Source organism: Micromesistius poutassou, assembly GCF_964030765.1.
Source record: "Micromesistius poutassou genome assembly, chromosome: 14".
NCBI classification, from domain to species: domain Eukaryota; kingdom Metazoa; phylum Chordata; class Actinopteri; order Gadiformes; family Gadidae; genus Micromesistius; species Micromesistius poutassou.
In genome coordinates this window covers 2,396,971-2,416,054 of record NC_140284.1, presented here as the reverse complement: position 1 = coordinate 2,416,054, position 19,084 = coordinate 2,396,971, and the positions used below count along the sequence as shown (strand labels likewise).

The following is a 19,084-nucleotide window of genomic DNA, read 5'->3' as shown; positions in this document are numbered from 1 at the left end:
TGGCCTAACCTCTTTCTTGCGACGGCGCAGCACTAGGCCCGTAACAGCTACCGTTATGTATGCCAAGTATTGGCCGCCACTGGAGTTTCTTCTCCATCGTGCTGATGTGAGGGTGAGGGGGTCTGGTTTAATGCGGCCTGTGAAGACAGGAACTGTAACAAAGGGGCTATACCAATAAAGTAGACTTAACTTTATTTGGACTTAACTAAATGTTGACTTTGCTTTGGGAAGTTGCTTTGGTTAAAAGCGTATGCTAATGCCGCTGTGCTGTAGGGAGTCATCAGAACTGAGGTAGTCTGTGACCTGCTCTGACTCATTTCTGGAGAGTCACTTTTGTTTGTGTGTGTGGTCACGTGACAGAGCACCATCACGCTGATCCTGGCCACCGACATGGCGCGACACGGCGAGATCCTGGAAACCTTCAAGCAGAAGGTGGACGTCTTTGACTACAGCGATGAGGAGCATGTGACCTGTGTAAGCGTCTGCCAATCCACCACTCGTTCACCTCGCCACGATAAAACTTCCATTTCTCCCTCCTCTGCTCCTCTCCCTCCTCCTGGTTCCTCTCCTCCTCCTGGTTCCTCCTCCCTCCTCTGCTCCTCTCCTCCTCCTGGTTCCTCTCCTCCTCTGCTCCTCCTCTCCTCCTGGTTCCTACTCCCTCCTCTGCTCCTCCTCTCCTCCTGGTTCCTACTCCCTCCTCCTGGTTCCTCTCCTCCTCCTGGTTCCTCTCCTCCTCCTGGTTCCTCCTCCCTCCAGTCCTCTCCCGCTGACCTCTGACCTCTGACCTCCTCCCCCAGCTGAAGATGGTCCTGATCAAGTGCTGTGATATCTCCAACGAGGTGCGGCCCATGGAGGTGGCCGAGCCCTGGGTGGACTGCCTGCTGGAGGAGTACTTCATGCAGGTACCAGTACTTCACGTAGTGGTAGTACTGCATGCAGGTACGAGTACTTCTTGTAATGGTAGTACTTCATGCAGGTACGAGTACTTCACGTAGTGGTAGTACTGCATGCAGGTACGAGTACTTCTTGTAATGGTAGTACTTCATGCAGGTAGGAGTACTTCACGTAGTGGTAGTACTGCATGCAGGTACGAGTACTTCTTGTAATGGTAGTACTTCATGCAGGTAGGAGTACTTCACGTAGTAGTAGTACTGCATGCAGGTACAAGTACTTCACGTAGTGGTATTACTTCATGCAGGTAGGAGTACTCTTTACAGTTAATACTGCTTTATGCAGGTAAGGTTACTTCATGGAGTGGTAGTACGTCATGTGGATAGGAGTACTTGATTCAGAAGTAGTACAGCATTGAGTTAGGAGTACCTCATATGATGGTAGTACTTTATGCAGTGGTAATATATATTGGAGGTATGAGTACTTTGTGCAGTGGTATTATCTATTGGAGGTATGAGTACTTTGTGCAGTGGTATTATTTATTGGAGGTATAAGTACTTTGTGCAGTGGTATTATCTATTGGAGGTATGAGTACTTTGTGCAGGCAGGGGTACTTCATGCATGTGGTCGTACTTCAAGGAGTAATTACAGTTAGACATTCATCTGAGAGACCTGGACTGAAACAAGGACATACTTGATGGTTGTTTCGCTCTTGTTTATTAGAGTGACATGGAGAAAGTACAAAGTGTAGTAGAACCAAAGTCTCAGACATCTAAGTGCGATATCCTATTAATATCAGTTAATACAATCAATACATCATACGACTCATCATTACACAAGAAACATAAAGCTTCATCAATCAACAGGTTTATCAGCCACATGGCCATCAGGAAGATAACCTGTTCGTCTACTGTTGGACTAGAACACAGAACAACAACCAAGCACTCATAAAAACTTTGTGTGTTCAGACCGCAACTCAGCCTAGGTGCTGTGAAGTCAGCCGAGGGCAGAGAGAAAGGCCTTTCTGTTTAACAGCATCCAACATAACATGTGTGGCAACATATCGACCACTCCAAGAGCTTGGCCCAAAGTACTTCCTATCTGAATGGCCCTTCACCCCCCCCACCCCCCCCCCCCCGATCCTGACCAATCATACGAGGGGGATTATAGACTATTCAGACCGGACACCAGGCCATGATTGATTGTCAGATTGATCAGGAAAGGGATGTGTATTGAACTTTGACCCAATGGGGTTCATCAAAAGTGTCATGTATGCAATGGATAGTTGCATGGTTGTTCCCATGCATTAGGGGGCGTTCTATGGCACCTGTGAAGTATAGCTTGCAACAGTTTAAATGGATATCAATGTCTCGACCTGCGTTCTCGTGTCACTCCATCACTAATAAATGATCCTTATATTATATAAAGAACATAATAAATCTCTAAATCTCTCTCTCTCTCTCTCTCTCTCTCTCTCTCTCTCTCTCTCTCTCTCTCTGCAGAGCGACCGGGAGAAGACGGAGGGTCTGCCTGTGGCTCCGTTCATGGACAGAGAGAAGGTCACCAAGCCCACCGCTCAGATCGGCTTCATCAAGTTCGTCCTCATCCCCATGTTTGAGACCGTCATGAAGGTCCGTGTGACGAGACGACGCTTTGATTAAAAAATAATAGTCCTAAAATATGAGCTTGATGTTGAGGATTATCTCTCTTTATGGTATTCATAGTTATTAAAAAAAAAGCAGTAGTTTGAGTCAACAATCACACATTTAGATTCCCCCTTTGCTGTGACTTTGGTGTTGTAAAGGGTCCTCATTGACAGATTCTGATCCATAGTCCTTGGCAGATATTGTCGGTAGAATAGCTGTCCTTCACATGTCCTTCACATTTGGATGAATGGACAGATTTGAATATATGAATGCACTCCTGATGAAGCCCCCTCTGTGCGTGGAACAGCTGTTTCCTCAGATTGAGGACGTGATGGTCCAGCCTCTGAGAGAGTCCAGGGACCGCTATGAGGAACTCAAGCAGATTGATGACGCCATGAACGAGGTGTGTGTGTGTGTGTGTGTGTGTTCGGGTTGAATAGTGCAACAGCCACCCCTGTCAGGTCTGAAAGTCAATATGTCCACACGTTTCTTTATCATGGTACATTCAACCATTTTAGATTATAAAGTCATGTCCCAGTATAACACTTCCTTATAGTAAGTCATTTATAACCCAGCTCTGATACGATTCACTAGACAGCCCACAGCTCATGGCCTATCTTTGTTTCATATTTATTAATTTATTTGTTTGTTTGCAGTTGAAGAAGAAGAAAAGTGAAAACTTGACAATAGGGAAGAAGAAGTAGGTTTGAAGGTAGGTTAACACCCATTTATATCTTCCCAATGTACTTTAACACAGAGATAAAGGCTCCTCTATCGTCACGGACATCATATAGTAAGCTGTAGCTTCAGTGTTATATGGTTGTTACATTGGATCTGTTTAGGGGTCAGGAACATCAGGCGCAAGTTATTTATTTCAATTATTTCATTTGCTGTCATATTTACAACTCATTATTATCCATAAATTCATACTTAAGTGCACACTTAAGCGCATTTATTTTATTTTGCTGCTTCCCAGTGGCCTTTAAAAGAAACCACAGATCACATTAGAAGTGTAACCATTGACACATTCCTCTAACCGTGTTGGTTTGTTTTCAGCACCAGTGAAAGTAGAGCAGGAGAGCAGAGTGACAAAGCAGAGTTCTCAGTCTGGTTCCGGGCCCCCGAGGGCCCCCCCCCCCCCCCCCGCCCGAGCCCCCCCCCCCCCCCACCACCCCAGGCCCGGAGACAGGACCAATAGGATGTGTGCGGAGCCATGTTCTAGTAGAGCGCATTGTTGCCAGGCAAGAGCAGTCCATCACAGATCAACCTGAAGGATTGGATTTGACGTAGTGGCTTCCAGGCCTAATACTTCAAACCGACCGCTGGGTGGAGGCGTGCGCGCTCGCTCAGGGATCGACGGACAATTCCAAAGCATTATTTTTCAGGGAGCGTCTACATTTGTACAGCACTGACCACTGCAGTGAACATTATTTAGATATTTCTCTATCAGCCTTGTTTTTATTTTAAATGTGTTGTTTTTTTTACAGATTGTACAGATTTCTAGTCGCCTTTGTTCTTTCCTACAAACAAATAAAGGTTTAATTATTACCACTGTCCTACGAGCTTGCTTTGCTGCGTGACCAACGTCCTAGGGTAAATGGCATACGTGTGACTGCATAAAGCAGTGGTTAAAAAAAAAAATGATAAGGAGGAGGAATTATCTGGACCATAAATGTTTATTAAAAAAAAAAAAAGAAATCCTCGAGACCATCTCTTAATTCTGTACCCAACACAAAAACTACACAGTAGCTTTTCTTTTGGCCCACCAAACAGTCCGCGGTCATCCCCAGATCTCCGATGCCCCTGCAGCTCGCCGCCTGCCCTCCAGACGCTCACTTCACTTTGTTCTCCTTGCTCCTCTTCTTGCTCCCGGGGGTGTGGTTCCCGCTCCCGGTCGTCCTCTTCTTGCTCCAGTGGCTCTTCTGCTGCTCCAGACGCAGGCGTTTCTTCTCCATGTAGGACTCCATGTTGTCGAAGTTGACCTTGTACAGGTGCTGGAAGCGGCTCTCTGCCACAGCCAGCGCTGTGTGGGGGGGGGGAGGGGATCAGAGACTGCTCTAGGCCGCTGACCGCCGTCACATAGAACACATGTTACAGACGCTTGGACCAGCGGAGCTGAATGTTATGTTGGGTTATCTGAATGTAGAGGGGTATCTGAATGTAGAGGGGTGTAGAGGGTTATCTGAATGTAGAGGGTTATCTGAATGTAGAGGGGTATCTGAATGTAGAGGGGTATCTGAATGTAGAGGGTTATCTGAATGTAGAGGGGTATCTGAATGTAGAGGGGTGTAGAGGGGTTATTTTAATGTAGAGGTTATCTGAATGTAGAGGGGTGTAGAGGGGTATCTGACTGTAGAGGGTTATCTGAATGTAGAGGGGTGTAGAGGGTTATCTGAATGTAGAGGGTTATCTGAATGTAGAGGTTATCTGAATGTAGAGGTTATCTGAATGTAGAGGTTATCTGAATGTAGAGGGGTATCTGAATGTAGAGGTTATCTGAATGTAGAGGTTATCTGAATGTAGAGGTTATCTGAATGTAGAGGGGTATCTGAATGTAGAGGTTATCTGAATGTAGAGGTTATCTGAATGTAGAGGTTATCTGAATGTAGGTTATCTGAATGTAGAGGTTATCTGAATGTAGAGGGGTATCTGAATGTAGACGGGTTATCTGAATATAGAGGGGTATCTGAATGTTGAGGGGTATCAGAATGTAGAGGGGTGTAGAGGGGTATCTGAATGTAGAGGGTTATCTGAATGTAGAGGGGTGTAGAGGGTTATCTGAATGTAGAGGGTTATCTGAATGTAGAGGGGTATCTGAATGTAGAGGGGTGTAGAGGGGTATCTGAATGTAGAGGGGTGTAGAGGGGTATCTGAATGTAGAGGGGTATCTGAATGTAGAGGGGTGTAGAGGGGTATCTGGGTGTAGAGGGGTGTAGAGGGGGGAGTGAGTCTCACGTTGGAGGGCCTTCCAGTACGGTCTGAGGGCTTCGGTCACTCGGCTCACTTCAGCGTTCTCTGCGTCACACTAGAACACGGAACAGCAGCTCTGTGAGCGAGCACATATCGGCCCCAACGCCCTTTGAGCCGAACGAACAAGTACAAATAAAGGAGTTGTGTCTGGTGCTGACCCATTACATAACCATGGGGACGCTGTCAGCGGGGACGCTAGCTCTGATGCCATCAGTCCTTTGTCTTCTCAATGACACCAAATCACCGTCAATGTTTAAGATCAAAGACCTCAGTCCAGTGTAAGGTGTTTTAGTATTACAACCAATTAGCTAATTAATTGGTTTTCACACAAGAATCGGATTAAAAGCTCCTACCTGCCAGCCATCCTGTGTGTGCGTGTACACCTGGAACGGTGTGTCAGCAGAGTCCAGCAGCACCCACAGTCGGCCTCTGGGGTCAAAGGTGATGTCCAGGGGGCAGTGGGGCAGGGTGAGCTGGTGGCTGGGGGTCAGTCGGTCCTCAGAACCCTTCTCCAGGCTCAGCATCTGGACCGACGCAGCTCTGGAGACACAGCCGAGACGAAACACATTCCCCGTTACGAGTTACTCCCCGCTACGAGTACAGTCTCATCATCCACTCACGGTTGGTCCAGACAACGTGGTCCAGAAACATGTTTCGATTATTTTCAGTAAAACAATTCTCTCTTGTGATTGTGTAACTTCAGACCATTACATTCAGGCATATATTGGAAACTTGAATTATGTGCATCAAAAAAGCAGAGTTTCACCCCAAATTCTGGAAGAAAATGGGTGCAGTACCTACATCCTGACAGCAGAGGGCACCATAAGGGACTCAGAAAGCAGGAGCCCTAGTGTGTACCAAGTTCTTCCATAGGTTACATGTGATCTGATCTCTTGCTCTGTCATTTTGTCTCTTTATCACTATCTTTATGCCGATTATGTTTCTATGGCTATAGTTTGTTAATCTCATGGTTAAAGGTTTAAACCATGAGATTAACAAACTATAGCCATATAAATATAATCAGCAGAAATCCGATTAGTAGTAGAGAATTCAACAGTATCGTTTTAAGAAAATAGGAAGCTTATCAGTTGAATAAGATACAGTACAACACGGCATCTGTGCATGTTATGACCGCAGCAGATAGTCTGTCCATAAAACACCTGTAATCTACATCAGGTCTCTCATATTCTCTTTTCCTGAACTACAAGAGAAAGCTTACTTTTCCTTTACATCTAAATCTATGGTTTGGGTAAAGTGCACTTAACCTTCAAAGCGCTGATAAAAAGCATCCAGAAATACATTTGACCTGTGTCTTCCTCTGCCCGGTGACAAGAGAATATATAGTGCATGTCCCGGGCTCAAACTAACGCTGGTCTAAATGTCGGGACATGACCGACACTTTGTACAGCGTTTCAAAAGCAAACAATAACAAAGGATGTTGATAGAAAGGAGGTTCCCGCATAAAGAGTCTGTTTGCCATATATTATAAATACGTCAAAGCCTTACAGACGTCTTGTCTCATGGTTATTATGACACAATGTACAGTTATTGGCGAGTGATGTGTATCAGGTTTACTCAATATAACCCTTTAACACAATCATGGATTTTACAACTGCAATAACATACAAGAGTATAGAAAAACATGAAATAAAAGTCACTGGAAACATTTAAAAGCATACGAATCAAGTGGCAGGACAGAGAAGGACAGAGAAGGGTCCAAACTGAGGGTCCAAAGTTGACAACTGGTTAACAACTAGTTAACAGAAGAGGTGCTCTGGTAAGGGGGGGGGGGGGGGGGGGGGGAGAGGCATAAACCAACTGACCTTTCACACTGCACCGCCACGTGAAGGCCGTCAGGCGAGCTTGTGATCCGACTCACGGCCGACCTCTGGGAAAACACAGCAGGCCGCCATTTAGAAGGTGTCCGGTATCGCCACAATTACAGGAAAGCAAGAAAAAAAGTTAGCATCATTTTTGGCAAATAATTGTATTGACAACATAAAATAATACAAAATAATAAAAGTCACTCATTTGCTTTCACAAAAATGGTCATATATAGATAGATCACGGTTTTCGATATTTGTGGTGCTGCGCCGTGTAACATTTAAATTGGACTGTGGTGACGAGTTGGTTAAAACACACGTTTTTTTTTGGAAAAAACGCTTCAAAAAGCGAAAACTGCGATATCCCGAAACTGCTGTGTGGAGGAAGTCAGTGTCTTTGGGATCCACTCTCTGTCCGAGTGACAGCAGAGCATCGGTGTAAAGCCGGACGGACCACAGAGCGCCGCGTCGGCCTGTTCTATTGTCATGCTCTGTGTGGTGCTGGGAGTCACGGGGTGGCTGTACGGCTGCGCTGGAGTTCAAGCTCTCGTTGGAAACACGACCCGCGGCGTGTTTCCAACGAGACGTCGACCCGAGCTCCAATGAAGACACAGCGCTTTGAACGGATGGTTGTACTTCCAGTTATCATAAACCTGGAAAGTTTGTTAAATTGCACCGCCAGCACTAGCGCTATTCAAGAGAAGAAGAAATGCACTATTGCAATAAAAACATTTGACAATTGATGTAAAGTGAGTGACTCTTTTAAAATTAATGTCCACAGATGGATGGTACATGAAATTTGGTGAGTAAAAATCGAACCGTGACCAGTGAACTCAATGGTTCAGATTTTTTTACTATATATACACACCTTTATATTTAGTTTTAAAACAAACATATAGATAAATCATCTTAACACAGTTGACACAGTTGTTTTGACATGTGAACATGTATAGATAGGCGCGACTGGTTACATAACATAAGTACTGTAGGAGCCTGCTTCATATAGCCTAGTGTCCGTACTGTAGTGTCCATAGGGAGTCTGGGAGATTCCTGAGCAGCCCAGTATGGAAACACCAGCTGTGATGCCAGACACCATGTGATCCTCCCCAAGGTGTCGGGGCTTCAGAAGACTAGGGAAATGTGTTAAGATGGTTTGCCCATTTCCCTATGGACACTAGGCTACATGAAGCAGACTCCTACAGTACTTCTAAACATGTTCACAGCCCATCTAAACATGTTCACATGTGAAAACCACTTTTACTTCTCAGGCGCCTTGGTTAAAAAATATATATTCATGCATGTTGTGCACATAAGAAAATGCTTTGTGTGAATGTGACCAGTAGGAGTTAAACAAGTGTTTTCGCTGTAGTATTTACAGTCAGTTTGCAGACATTTCTATAAGACGACGGTGATGTGATGGGGAAGGTGTGGGTAGTGCTGGTTACCTTCTCCTCCTCCTCCTCACCCTCTTTGGTGCTGCTAGGGGCTTGCCTCAGCTTCCTCATGTCCCAGCTCTGGAGCTCCCGCCCAGATTCATACTGCCACAGAATCACAGTCCCATCCTGAGAGCGGGTAAGACAAAGAGAGAGAGCAATAAACTGTAAGACCTAAATGACAAATTGGTCCCTGAATCAGAGTTTGACTGGTGGAGCCGAGTCCTGTGCGAGACAGAGACCCTGGGTGGCTTCTGGTATGTTCTGAGAGACTCACTCCTGATCCAGAGAGGAGCCACTCCCGGTGAGCCGCAGGGATCAACAGAGAACTGACGAACCTGGAGAGATCCCGGAACACATCTTAGAAAGGGTTCAGTACCTGACAGATAGAACACAGCCACTTGGCTGCTATACGCCTGAATAGCCGTGTTAAAATAGATCCGATACAATACAAAGAGATAAACATAGATTCAGTTATAGGGACGGCTTAACAGCCAGATAGGAAGACACACGATCCAACCCGATCATTGATACTACTGGTAGAGTACTGACAGCGGGGACGGCGGTGGACGGTGCACTCACTCGCGGTGGGCGAGGCAGAAGGCCTGGATGTTGTGGGGAGACTTGAGTTGGCTGACCCGGATCTTCTCGTCCCGGTCAGCGCTGATGACGTAGCGGTCGTCCGGTGAGAGCGTCTGGAGAGCGAGCAGAAGATAGATATCACAGAGACCATCTCAAGCACACCCACACGTTGTTTTATTGATGTTCTCCATTAATATAGATACATTTATCCAGACCTACTTGTCCATGATAGATATTTCCTTTGCGGTATTCTGCCACTTTAGAACCTTTGAAGATATAGAACTGGAGAACTACCCGGTGACCAGGAGATGTCGAGAGTTGTAGATTGGAAAGTAAATGTAAGCAATACATTTTCTTCAACGCTTCTTGACAGCAAAGTTTTTGATTTAATAGAAAGCGGTACTGACACAAATAGCGTTTTACCAAACATCTTCAATGAAATAATGGCTGTACATGATTCTCACAGGGAAACGTTCACACCCTGGGCATTAACAACAAAGGAGACAAAGCTGAGGGATTATCGTTGAGTTAAGGAATGGCTGAAGTCAACCATGGTGGGAGAGACAAAGTCAACTAACGATACACTATGGCGGGCGGGCGGGGGGGGGGGGAAATGTCTGCAAGGATAAGAGCTAAAGGAATGTACACATCAGAGAAGCCAGGAGATTGGCATGGTCTCAATATCAGACTTTGTGGCTACAGTGGCAGGGGAGACGTCTCCAGGGTCAATGAGAATGTATACAAATGCCTTTTCAGTTGATTAGTATCAAATTAAAAAAAGCTTTATATCATTTGTATATCATCTTACATTATCATTACGATACATTTTTCCAAGACAGTAATAAACCACTTAACACAAGCTGCAGGCAGCTTTGTTATGCCATCAATGCCGTGTTCATTCCATATCCACCTACTAGGTATATTACCACATAAACTAGTGCTCACATCACCTGCATAAACTGAATGGCTTTTAGCAGTATCAACAAGCCTAAGCTAACCCTAACCCCCCACAAACAGCAGAATCCTGATCTCAGATGACAACATTACACATCTATCCCCCACCACAATCTGTTCATTTCACACACCTAACTATTCTCCGCTGACTTTAAACAGGAGGTTGTCCCTGCGTCTGATGGCTCTACATGTCTACCGTATATAATAATAATAATAATAATAATAATAATAATAATTCAATTATTTAGTATAGCGCTTTTCAATGACCCAAAGACGCTTACCGTTCACACACTGTCATACCGGTGGAGGTAAACTACGATAGTAGCCACAGCTGCCCTGGGGCAGACTGACGGAAGCGTGGCTGCCATTCAGCGCCTACGGCCCCTCCGACCACCACCTCAAACACACCGCAGTCAGACACATTCACACTGAGGCAAGGTGGGTGAAGTGTCTTCGCCCAATGACACAACGACCATGACACAAGTGGCGAGGGCGGGGATCGAACCGCCGACCCTCTCTCGATCATCGGCCGACCCGCTCTACCACCTTGAGCCACGGGTCGCGTGTAAAACTGGTCGGTTACACGGAGGACCGGAGCAGGTCTCACCAGAGCCAGCAGCATGGAGAGGTGACCCAGCTTCAGCTCCCCGGCCCTGTGGGGCTCCTCCACAGAGAAGGAGTAGACGTCCCCGGACTTGTCCGCCACCAGCAGCTGGTCCTCGGCCTGGCTGAAGACCAGGGAGGTGCACCGCCGCACCACCCACCTGGGACCAGGGAGTCACCACCACACACACACACACACACACACACACACACACACACACACACACACACACACACACACACACACACACACACACACACACACACACACACACACAAGGACGTGAGAGAGGTCAAGACAACGCGCTGATGATTAAGCAAAGACACCGTTCATGAAGCATGACTGACTGGTGACTGGTAGGTCTGGGGACGCCCCGAGAGGCAGCTGTGATTGAGGCCGTCGGTGAATCAATACGCGACGAATTACGATGTTTTACCTTGTGCTGACGCACTGCCACGGAGCGTCGCATCGGAACAGAACCAGGCGCTTGGAGTCGTCCGTCAGCGCCGCGAGTCTTCCAGAGGGCGACACGGCCACGGCCAGGATCACGTCATTTCCGGTCTCATCAGCACCACCGTCATCACTTATAAAAGGGTTAAAGTCGTGGCGATAGGGGACCGTATAAACAACAAGTGAAACATCCAAGAACATATGATCGTGTATACATCCCATGTCTTAAGTCAGTCTACCGTCATGAAACTGATCAGGAAATTAACCTGACATCCGTAGTTCGTGACAAAGGGGCCAAAAACCGCTCCACTAACGTTACCTTTTAGTGTCACTCTCCGTGTCCTTCGGTTTCTTCTCGGCGGTCTTGCAGTCGAACACGAACGGTTCTCTGTAATGAAGGCAGATGTGGATGTTGACAGTGAGTCTACTGATGACTGTGAGCAGCCACACAGAACACACTGGAAGCCCCAGTGTCCCAACACGCACGTAAAGGCAGATAACACACATATAGCTTATCCTGCGACCACAGGTCTCACTAACCTGTCCTGTCTGGTGTGGATAGAAATGAGTTTGGTGTCACACGTGGAAACAATCCACTCTCCACAGGCGCCGATAGTAGCCATGGCTAGGGTGCTGTGCGACCGCAGTCACGTGGAGTGCGACTCTCTGTATTGTGGCGCTCATAAAACGCGTCAGCGCCCCCGGAGTACAGGATGTACACAACATGCTTCAATTCAAATTCAAAAAAAGCTTTATTAGCATGAGAAACAAAACAAACATTTACATTGCCAAAGCAGGTGAACAATAAAGAAGTCAAGATATTAAACGCTTAATACAAAATATATATATACATATCCAATATTACACTATTAAATACTCCAGTATATCCTATAAACAGATGAGTTAAAGATACACTCTAAATACCAAGTATTTACAATATGGAGGACGTGTGCAATAGGGCAATCATTGTGGAAAAAATGTAGTCCAGTGGGATGAGTTTATGGGGAGTTTGAGGTCCTTCTCTCATCACAGCCGGTGATGAATCTGGCTGCTGTGATATCGCACATTGTTGTATTTCTCCCACAGGCAGTTTGTGAGCGTCTGGAGCCTTTCTTTATTGCATGCCGCGGCGGCTCTATTGTGGCGCTCATAAAACACGTCATCGTCTCCCCCCAGAGTACAGAATGTACACAACACGCAGAGACAGAAAAGACAGGAGACGGACATCTGAACACAATGTACTGGCCTCAAATAAAGTCATCTTTATTGATCTGTTCAGTTCGGTTGAATGCATATATTATATTCATACGGTGAACTTGTATAAAATGGCCCAAGAATCAATGATATACAAGTTGAGGACCTGAAAACAACCTAAAAAAGCAGCAGTGTGCTCCTTAAAAAGGGGGCGTGCTCCACACGTGTGTGTGTGTGTGTGTGGGTTGAGTGTCTGCTGCACAACACGAACAAACCCACCCTTATACAACGTGGTGTCTTTCTTTGGGCATCAACCTATAGCCTGGACCGTTGACATTGCCTCCCATGTTATATAATTAATTTAGATTTGGTTAAAAACAACAGCATCCCTTTTCTTTTGGCGCCGCCGTTCACAGTTGGCTGTCGGCTGATCTAAACGCACACCGGTACGTTCTCATCCATCGCGTCAATTATTCAGTAGTTTGTAGTAGTTTGTAGTAATATCCGGTGCTATTTTGCTTTGGTATTTAAGGACACAAGCCGTATAGTCGCACTGATAATCATGGCGACGTCTCTGCTGAGGATGGGAAGGCTGGGCTCCTCTCTGAAGGTAATGACAATTCAAATACATTATGCAATGAAATGACATCCACTCGGAATGTATTTGCCTTGGTTTTAGTCCGGACACACCTAGGTGGGGCAATACATGTTAGGGCTACGGCAGTAGCAGGCCTGTGAGTTAAATGCTCTTGGTTACAGGCCTGCTACATGCATGGTTTGCAGGAATACTTCCATAATCTGCCCGCAACGCCAGTACATATATGTGGTTATGCAGCTTATAGGCGTCGTTATGTTCGACGTTTGCATTTTTACCCGTGTATTATATTTCCTTTTAAGGTGAAGGGACTCAATATTGGAAATACTTCCAAAACAACATACCTTGTGTTCTGCAACCATGCATGTCTCCAAACTATTTTGGGACACTTGGTCTGTAACTGGTCAGATATATTCTGAAACCCTCCTCTCATAAGCTGAGGTCTCTAACGTTACTGTCATTGCAATGTGGTTCTTTCTGTGTTTTTAAAATGTATATAAACACCTAGAGATGCATATATTTTCTTGATGAATGCATATTTCTGAGTGTCCGTGGACGTTGGTTTCGCAGTGTTTGAGGCCTGAGAGCTGCAGGTCTCCCAACAGAGTACAGGCAGTTGCAGCCCTCAGCACGAAATCCGGAGGAGGCAAGAAGCCGATTAAAAAAGTGAACCAAGGTAGCCTCTCCTGAACATTTGTATGTCGTTTAGTGTCAGTCGGGGATTGCGGTACAAGCATGACTGATCTCATTTGGTCTCTTCCACTAAAGAAAACACAAGCATTCCTTATGAAAGGCTTTGGCATAGTTCCCCATTATGACCTTCAACTGGTCTCTACCAGTTGCTTCCATGCTTCCAAATTTGACCCCTAAGCCCCTTTCATTACACGTTTGCACCAATCTATTCAATACTGAAGCTTTAAACTCACTAAATATTATGGCAATAGCTATTAAAACCCATTTTGATGAAACGTGCTTGTAGGTTTCTACTGATGATGGGCTGTTAGGATTATCATACATGGGCTGTTAGGATTATGCTTCTTTATTTTATTTTTGAATTATGTGCACTACATGACTTTGAGAACAAGATATAAATTAGAGGTAAAGAAGGAACAGCATAACAATCTTCAAAGGAAGAATATCAAACGTGGATTGTAAGAAGATGGCCAATACACACACATTGGACTAGATGTATTTCATTGTAATCCCAAATCTGGTAATTCTACCTTTATTTGATGCATGGTCAATATCAGGTGGGTTCATTTGTAATGGGGGCATTTCACAAGCTCTATGGTAATACTTTCCGATCAAACACTTGACAAGCCGATAGGCCTATTACAAAATAAAAGTGAATTTATGAAGGGGAAGAACCCAAATCAGGATCCTAAATGGAAAACTTATTTTGTCCTTAATGCTTGTACCTCAGTCTGTCTAATATCTTGTTTGACTTTTTACATTTTTTCCACAGCATTCTTCTGTGATCAGTTTACTGCTTCACTTTTCCCAAATGGTCTTTAAAGGCTTTTTTTCTACCCTCTATAAAAATACAGGATGTATTTTATACAGCTATGTATAAATCAATTAACTGTAATTTTCTCCCTTTTTTTTTTGTTACTTTGCGTTCGTCTAAGTGGAGTACAGAGGTCTTCTGTTGTTATTCTACTCTACAATTCCTAACTATCCATTTCATTTCTGTAGTTGCTTTGTCATTGTCAAACGTTTGTCTTGAATGAGTGTAAGCATAAAAATGTGATTTGTCAACGAATAACGGGGGATTACGCGCTACAAATTCAGTCACCGCAAAAAAATTAACGCTTCACCTGCTTCTATTCTCCTTCATCCCAGACAAAAAGCCTGCTAAAACATACTTCGATATAGAGAAACTAGTCCAGCACAAGACCTTTGTGGAGATGCCCAAGAAGGACCCCGCCCTCACGGTGGCCGTGGCAGAAGCTGTAGCCGCGGCTAAGCCTGCTGCAGAGCCTCTCGCCGCCGCCGTTACAGCTGAACCCGCAGCCAACATTCCTACTGTGGAGGCACCTGTCGCTGAGGCTGTGGTAGAGGCTGCAGCCCCCGTTGTTGAAGCCGTGGCAGAAGCTGCGGCCCCCGTTGTGGAGGCGGTTGAAGCTGCGGCCCCCGTTGTGGAGGCTGTGGCAGAGGCTGTGGCTCCCGTTGTGGAGGCGGTTGAGACTGTGGCTCCTGTTGTTGAAGCTGTGGCAGAAGCTGCGGCCCCCGTTGTGGAGGCTGTGGCAGAAGCTGCGGCCCCCGTTGTGGAGGCTGTGGCAGAGGCTGTGGCTCCTGTTGCCGAAGCTGCGGCCCCTGTTGCTGAGGCTGTGGTAGAGGCCGTGGCTCCTGCCGTTGAGGCTGCTGCACCTGTTATTGAAGCCGTGGTGGAGGCTGTGGCCCCTGTGGTCGAGGTAGAGGCTGTGGCTCCTGCCGTTGAGGCGGCGGCCCCTGTCGTTGAAGCTGTAGCCCCGGTTGCTGAGGCTGTCGTAGAGGCTGTTGAGGCTGCAGCCCCTGTTGTGGAGGCTGTGGTAGAGGCTGTGGTTGAGGTAGAGGCCGTGGAGGCTGTGGTAGAGGCTGTGGCTCCTGTTGTTGAGGCTGTGGTAGAGGCTGCAGCCCCTGTTGTTGAGGCTGTGGTAGAGGCTGTGGAGGCTGTGGCCCCCGTCATTGAAGAAGCCCCTCCTGTAGCGGCCGTGGAGGCGGCTCCAGCAGCTGAAGTGGCCCCTGTTGTTGAGGCTGCTCCAGAACCAGTTGCTGAAAGTGCTGTTGAAGCCCCACTGGCTGAAGCTCCTGTTGAGGCTGCCCCCGCGGTGGAAGCTGAAGCCCCAGTAGAGGCGAGCCCAGAGGCTGTGGTGGCAGCGGCTCCAGTTGAGGAGCTGGTGGATCCTGCGCCAGTCTTGGCTGAAGCAGCAGGAGAGGAACTCCAGGCCCCGGCTGAGCCTGAACCTGTTGAATCCCCTGAGGGTACACCACCACCACCACCTCCACCATTCGATATGCTCCTTCTCTTTCCCATCTGGGTTGGGCTGTATTTGCATTGAGTTTTGCATTGCATTGAGTTAATGACATTGTGTATAGGTAAAGGATAAACTGTAAATCTACTCTGATACAAACCCATGCTTGGCACCACTCTTTCCCTCTGCCTCTCATGTCTGTTCACCATCCCTGAACGGTGGTCACTGTACTGCTATCGTTAGTATAGTAATAGTTGTAATACGTTCATTGTGTCTACACTTGAGATAAATATTTTGCGTTTTCTTTGATCACAGACACATATATTGGCAGGTGTTATTTTTTTTTTACCTTTACATGTTTCGACAGATAGACTTCCGTCTTCATCAGAAGGTCACACGGGTGGATTGGTGTGACGCGTTCTTATCGACTGATGTTACGGATGGTGGATCACATCTCCGTAACATCAGTCGAAACATGTCAAGGCAAAAAAAATAACATCTGCCATTTTACGTGTCTGTGATAAAAGAAAACTCTAAATATGTACTGCTATCTCCTTGTAACCTGCCATTGCATGTCCCCGCATTCACCGGCATCTCTGTTTGACTAACATTCACGTCAGTAGTCTCATTGTCATTGCAACCGTCTTGACTTCTGCAGTCTCGAGGTTCACATTGAATTTTATTATTCCCTTTCCTTTTTGTATTGTAAAACAATCCTGTTTTTCGTGTGTGTGATTCACTGTTTGGAGAACCACCGTCTTTCCTTTCCCAGCCACTTGGAGAATTCATTTTCAACCAACTTCCCCGTACACCTTCCCACACACTTGTCATGTTTCTTATGGTTGTAGCATGGTAAAGTAACATTATCCGTCCTACCCAAACTTTTTCCGTTTGTTTGTTTTGGATTACTGTAACCTCTCCTAACTGTTTTCTTCCTGATTGAATAGCACTGTGTTTGTGTTTGTGGGTTGCCAGAGACGATTGACTAGCACACAGAATTTCTTCTTTTGTCAAAAGTAGTTCTGAAGCCGCATCTGCCTATGAGACCGAAATGGGTTCCCTTTCGGTCTTGCAGTGATGACAAGTCTTGTTTTACGAGTTTAGCATGACCACTTTCCTTCTTCGTCACCTTCCTCTTTTCCTATTTAACCCACTATCCCAGGTTCTGGTGTCGTGCATGAGGGTCTTCAAATGTTCACCCTAGCCCAATGGGATTGATCCTACCAACAGTTACAACCAAGAGTTTACCAATCTTTACCTTTTCAATAATTGTTACATTTTTCTCCCTGATGCTTTTAGCACAACTTGATCCCATTCAGAAGCTCTTCGTGGATTCCATTAGGGCGTACAACGCTAGCAGCCAGTAAGTCGATTGCATCAGAGGCACAAACACTGTATCAAGTCCGTCCCGCCTCCCACTTATGAGTGTACCTCCATTAGTGTAAGCCAGCACTGACCTCTTGACCTTTGACCCCAGGGCTAGCGGCGGGATGGTGGATGCGGGGGCAGAGTATCAGAAGGCCCTGGCTGAGGAGATGACCAAACTGCAGAGGCTCTACGGCGGCGGGGACCTCGACTCCTTCCCCGAGTTCAAGTTCCACGGTGAGTCGACCACACCGAGGGTTCCCCAGCCGTGTTGTCATAGTAACTAAGAAAATTATTGGACCAGGGTTTAATATTATAATTGTAGCGTGAGATGGAGGGCGTGAGGTAGAGGGCATTCATTATCATTCCTTAATTGGTGTGTTGATCCTTGTTTTCCTGTTGTTGTTGTTGTTTTGTCTACTTTTAAGTATTCAGAGGGAGAGATGATGTCAAACTTATCTTGGAATGTGATCTTGACATGCATGATTTGAAGCACATTCAAGAATTCAAGAAAAAAAAATTGTAGATTAATATATACGTATATAATCTATTCCCTCTACTCCCCATTTATGTTTCAGAACCCAAGTTGAGTGAGGTTTCCTCCAAATGAAGAACACAAACCTTTTTATGACATGTTTTTCCTACTCAGTCTTTCCTGTGCTTTCACTTAAGCAATGTTGAAAAAAAAAAAACACATCCTGTCTGTTATTTTTGTATGTGTGAATGTAGATGTTGGAGCCCTTAGATATTCCAATGGAATTTAAACCTTTGTGTTGCTGTTTCTCTGGAAGAACTGTGAAAATATGCGTCTGCGTAGTGGCAGACAGGGGACAGAAAATAAATGAACTCCAATTCATGTTTGTTTCATGACGATGGTCTCTTTTATTGTTTCTGATACACACTTTGACATTCATAATTATTCTTTCCATAGCTTACAGAGAATACATTTTTCAGAAATGCATGTTAACCTTTCTCCAGGGTATTGCAACCATGTTCACTCCACTGGTGAGATAGTTAGTTACTAACCCAATAATTCGACTTTCATGAGTGTCATGTAAACGCACTGACTTGAACGTGAATTCAGGTCATTTCTTCATTAGATCAGCCCTGAAAAGCCCATCAGGCCGTTTTGAGGCAAGACATTATTGATCAGTTACTGAAACGTGCTGCCCTGGTTTTGGTGTAGTTTCTTCAGAGTTCAATTTATTTCACCAGGTGGAACATTAACATGTACGACATGACTTTTGAAACGGCACCATTCTTTGCACATTCATTCCTTGTATTTTGATGAGCGGGTAACGGCTCTCTGTATATAACTGATTATGATTTTCAGTGTATAGCCTACTTTATACATACGTTTATTGACTACAATAAAACCTAAATAAATATACAGGTGCATCTCAATGAATTTAAATATTGTAGAAAAGTTAATTATTTCAATTTTAAAAAGTGAAACTCATTACACCGAAAGGGAAATATTTAAAGCCTTTATTTGTATTCTTGACTATGGCTTACAGCTCATACAAATCTTCAGTATCTCAGAAATGTAGAATATCACAGGAAAAAAAGGGTTAGCCTTCTGCATGAATTACTGCATCAATGCGGCGTGGCACCGAGTCGATC

The 19,084-nt window shown here is 45.5% G+C and overlaps 3 protein-coding genes across 3 annotated transcripts in view; 2 read left to right on the top strand and 1 right to left on the bottom strand.

The window, feature by feature from the left end:
• Window positions 1-4,085, top strand: part of pde9aa (phosphodiesterase 9aa) — a gene marked incomplete at its 5' end in the record, with an annotated part of 12,736 nt that extends 8,651 nt beyond the window's left edge. Inside the window, 6 exons of the mRNA XM_084478870.1 lie at window positions 361-474; window positions 798-902; window positions 2,394-2,522; window positions 2,845-2,940; window positions 3,194-3,249; window positions 3,594-4,085. Of these exons, the coding sequence (XP_084334996.1) occupies window positions 361-474; window positions 798-902; window positions 2,394-2,522; window positions 2,845-2,940; window positions 3,194-3,241 (492 nt within the window). The 3' untranslated portion in view covers window positions 3,242-3,249; window positions 3,594-4,085. The remainder of the gene's footprint in view (window positions 1-360; window positions 475-797; window positions 903-2,393; window positions 2,523-2,844; window positions 2,941-3,193; window positions 3,250-3,593) is intronic.
• A 130-nt stretch (window positions 4,086-4,215) lies between these two features.
• Window positions 4,216-12,020, bottom strand: wdr4 (WD repeat domain 4). Its single transcript, XM_084478070.1, has 11 exons — window positions 11,894-12,020; window positions 11,673-11,741; window positions 11,340-11,486; window positions 10,907-11,063; window positions 9,346-9,458; window positions 9,041-9,101; window positions 8,776-8,892; window positions 7,331-7,395; window positions 5,861-6,047; window positions 5,493-5,562; window positions 4,216-4,560 (listed from the first exon to the last, which is right to left on the bottom strand). The coding sequence occupies exons 1-11, from the start codon at window positions 11,974-11,976 to the stop codon at window positions 4,370-4,372; spliced, it is 1,260 nt and encodes a 419-aa protein (XP_084334196.1). The 5' UTR covers window positions 11,977-12,020; the 3' UTR covers window positions 4,216-4,369.
• A 521-nt stretch (window positions 12,021-12,541) lies between these two features.
• Window positions 12,542-18,330, top strand: LOC311358526 (uncharacterized protein). The gene is made up of 7 exons (XM_084478577.1): window positions 12,542-12,993; window positions 13,080-13,157; window positions 13,713-13,818; window positions 14,985-16,106; window positions 17,396-17,459; window positions 17,574-17,698; window positions 18,040-18,330. The coding sequence occupies exons 2-7, from the start codon at window positions 13,110-13,112 to the stop codon at window positions 18,069-18,071; spliced, it is 1,497 nt and encodes a 498-aa protein (XP_084334703.1). The 5' UTR covers window positions 12,542-12,993; window positions 13,080-13,109; the 3' UTR covers window positions 18,072-18,330.
• The last annotated feature ends 754 nt before the right edge of the window (window positions 18,331-19,084 follow it).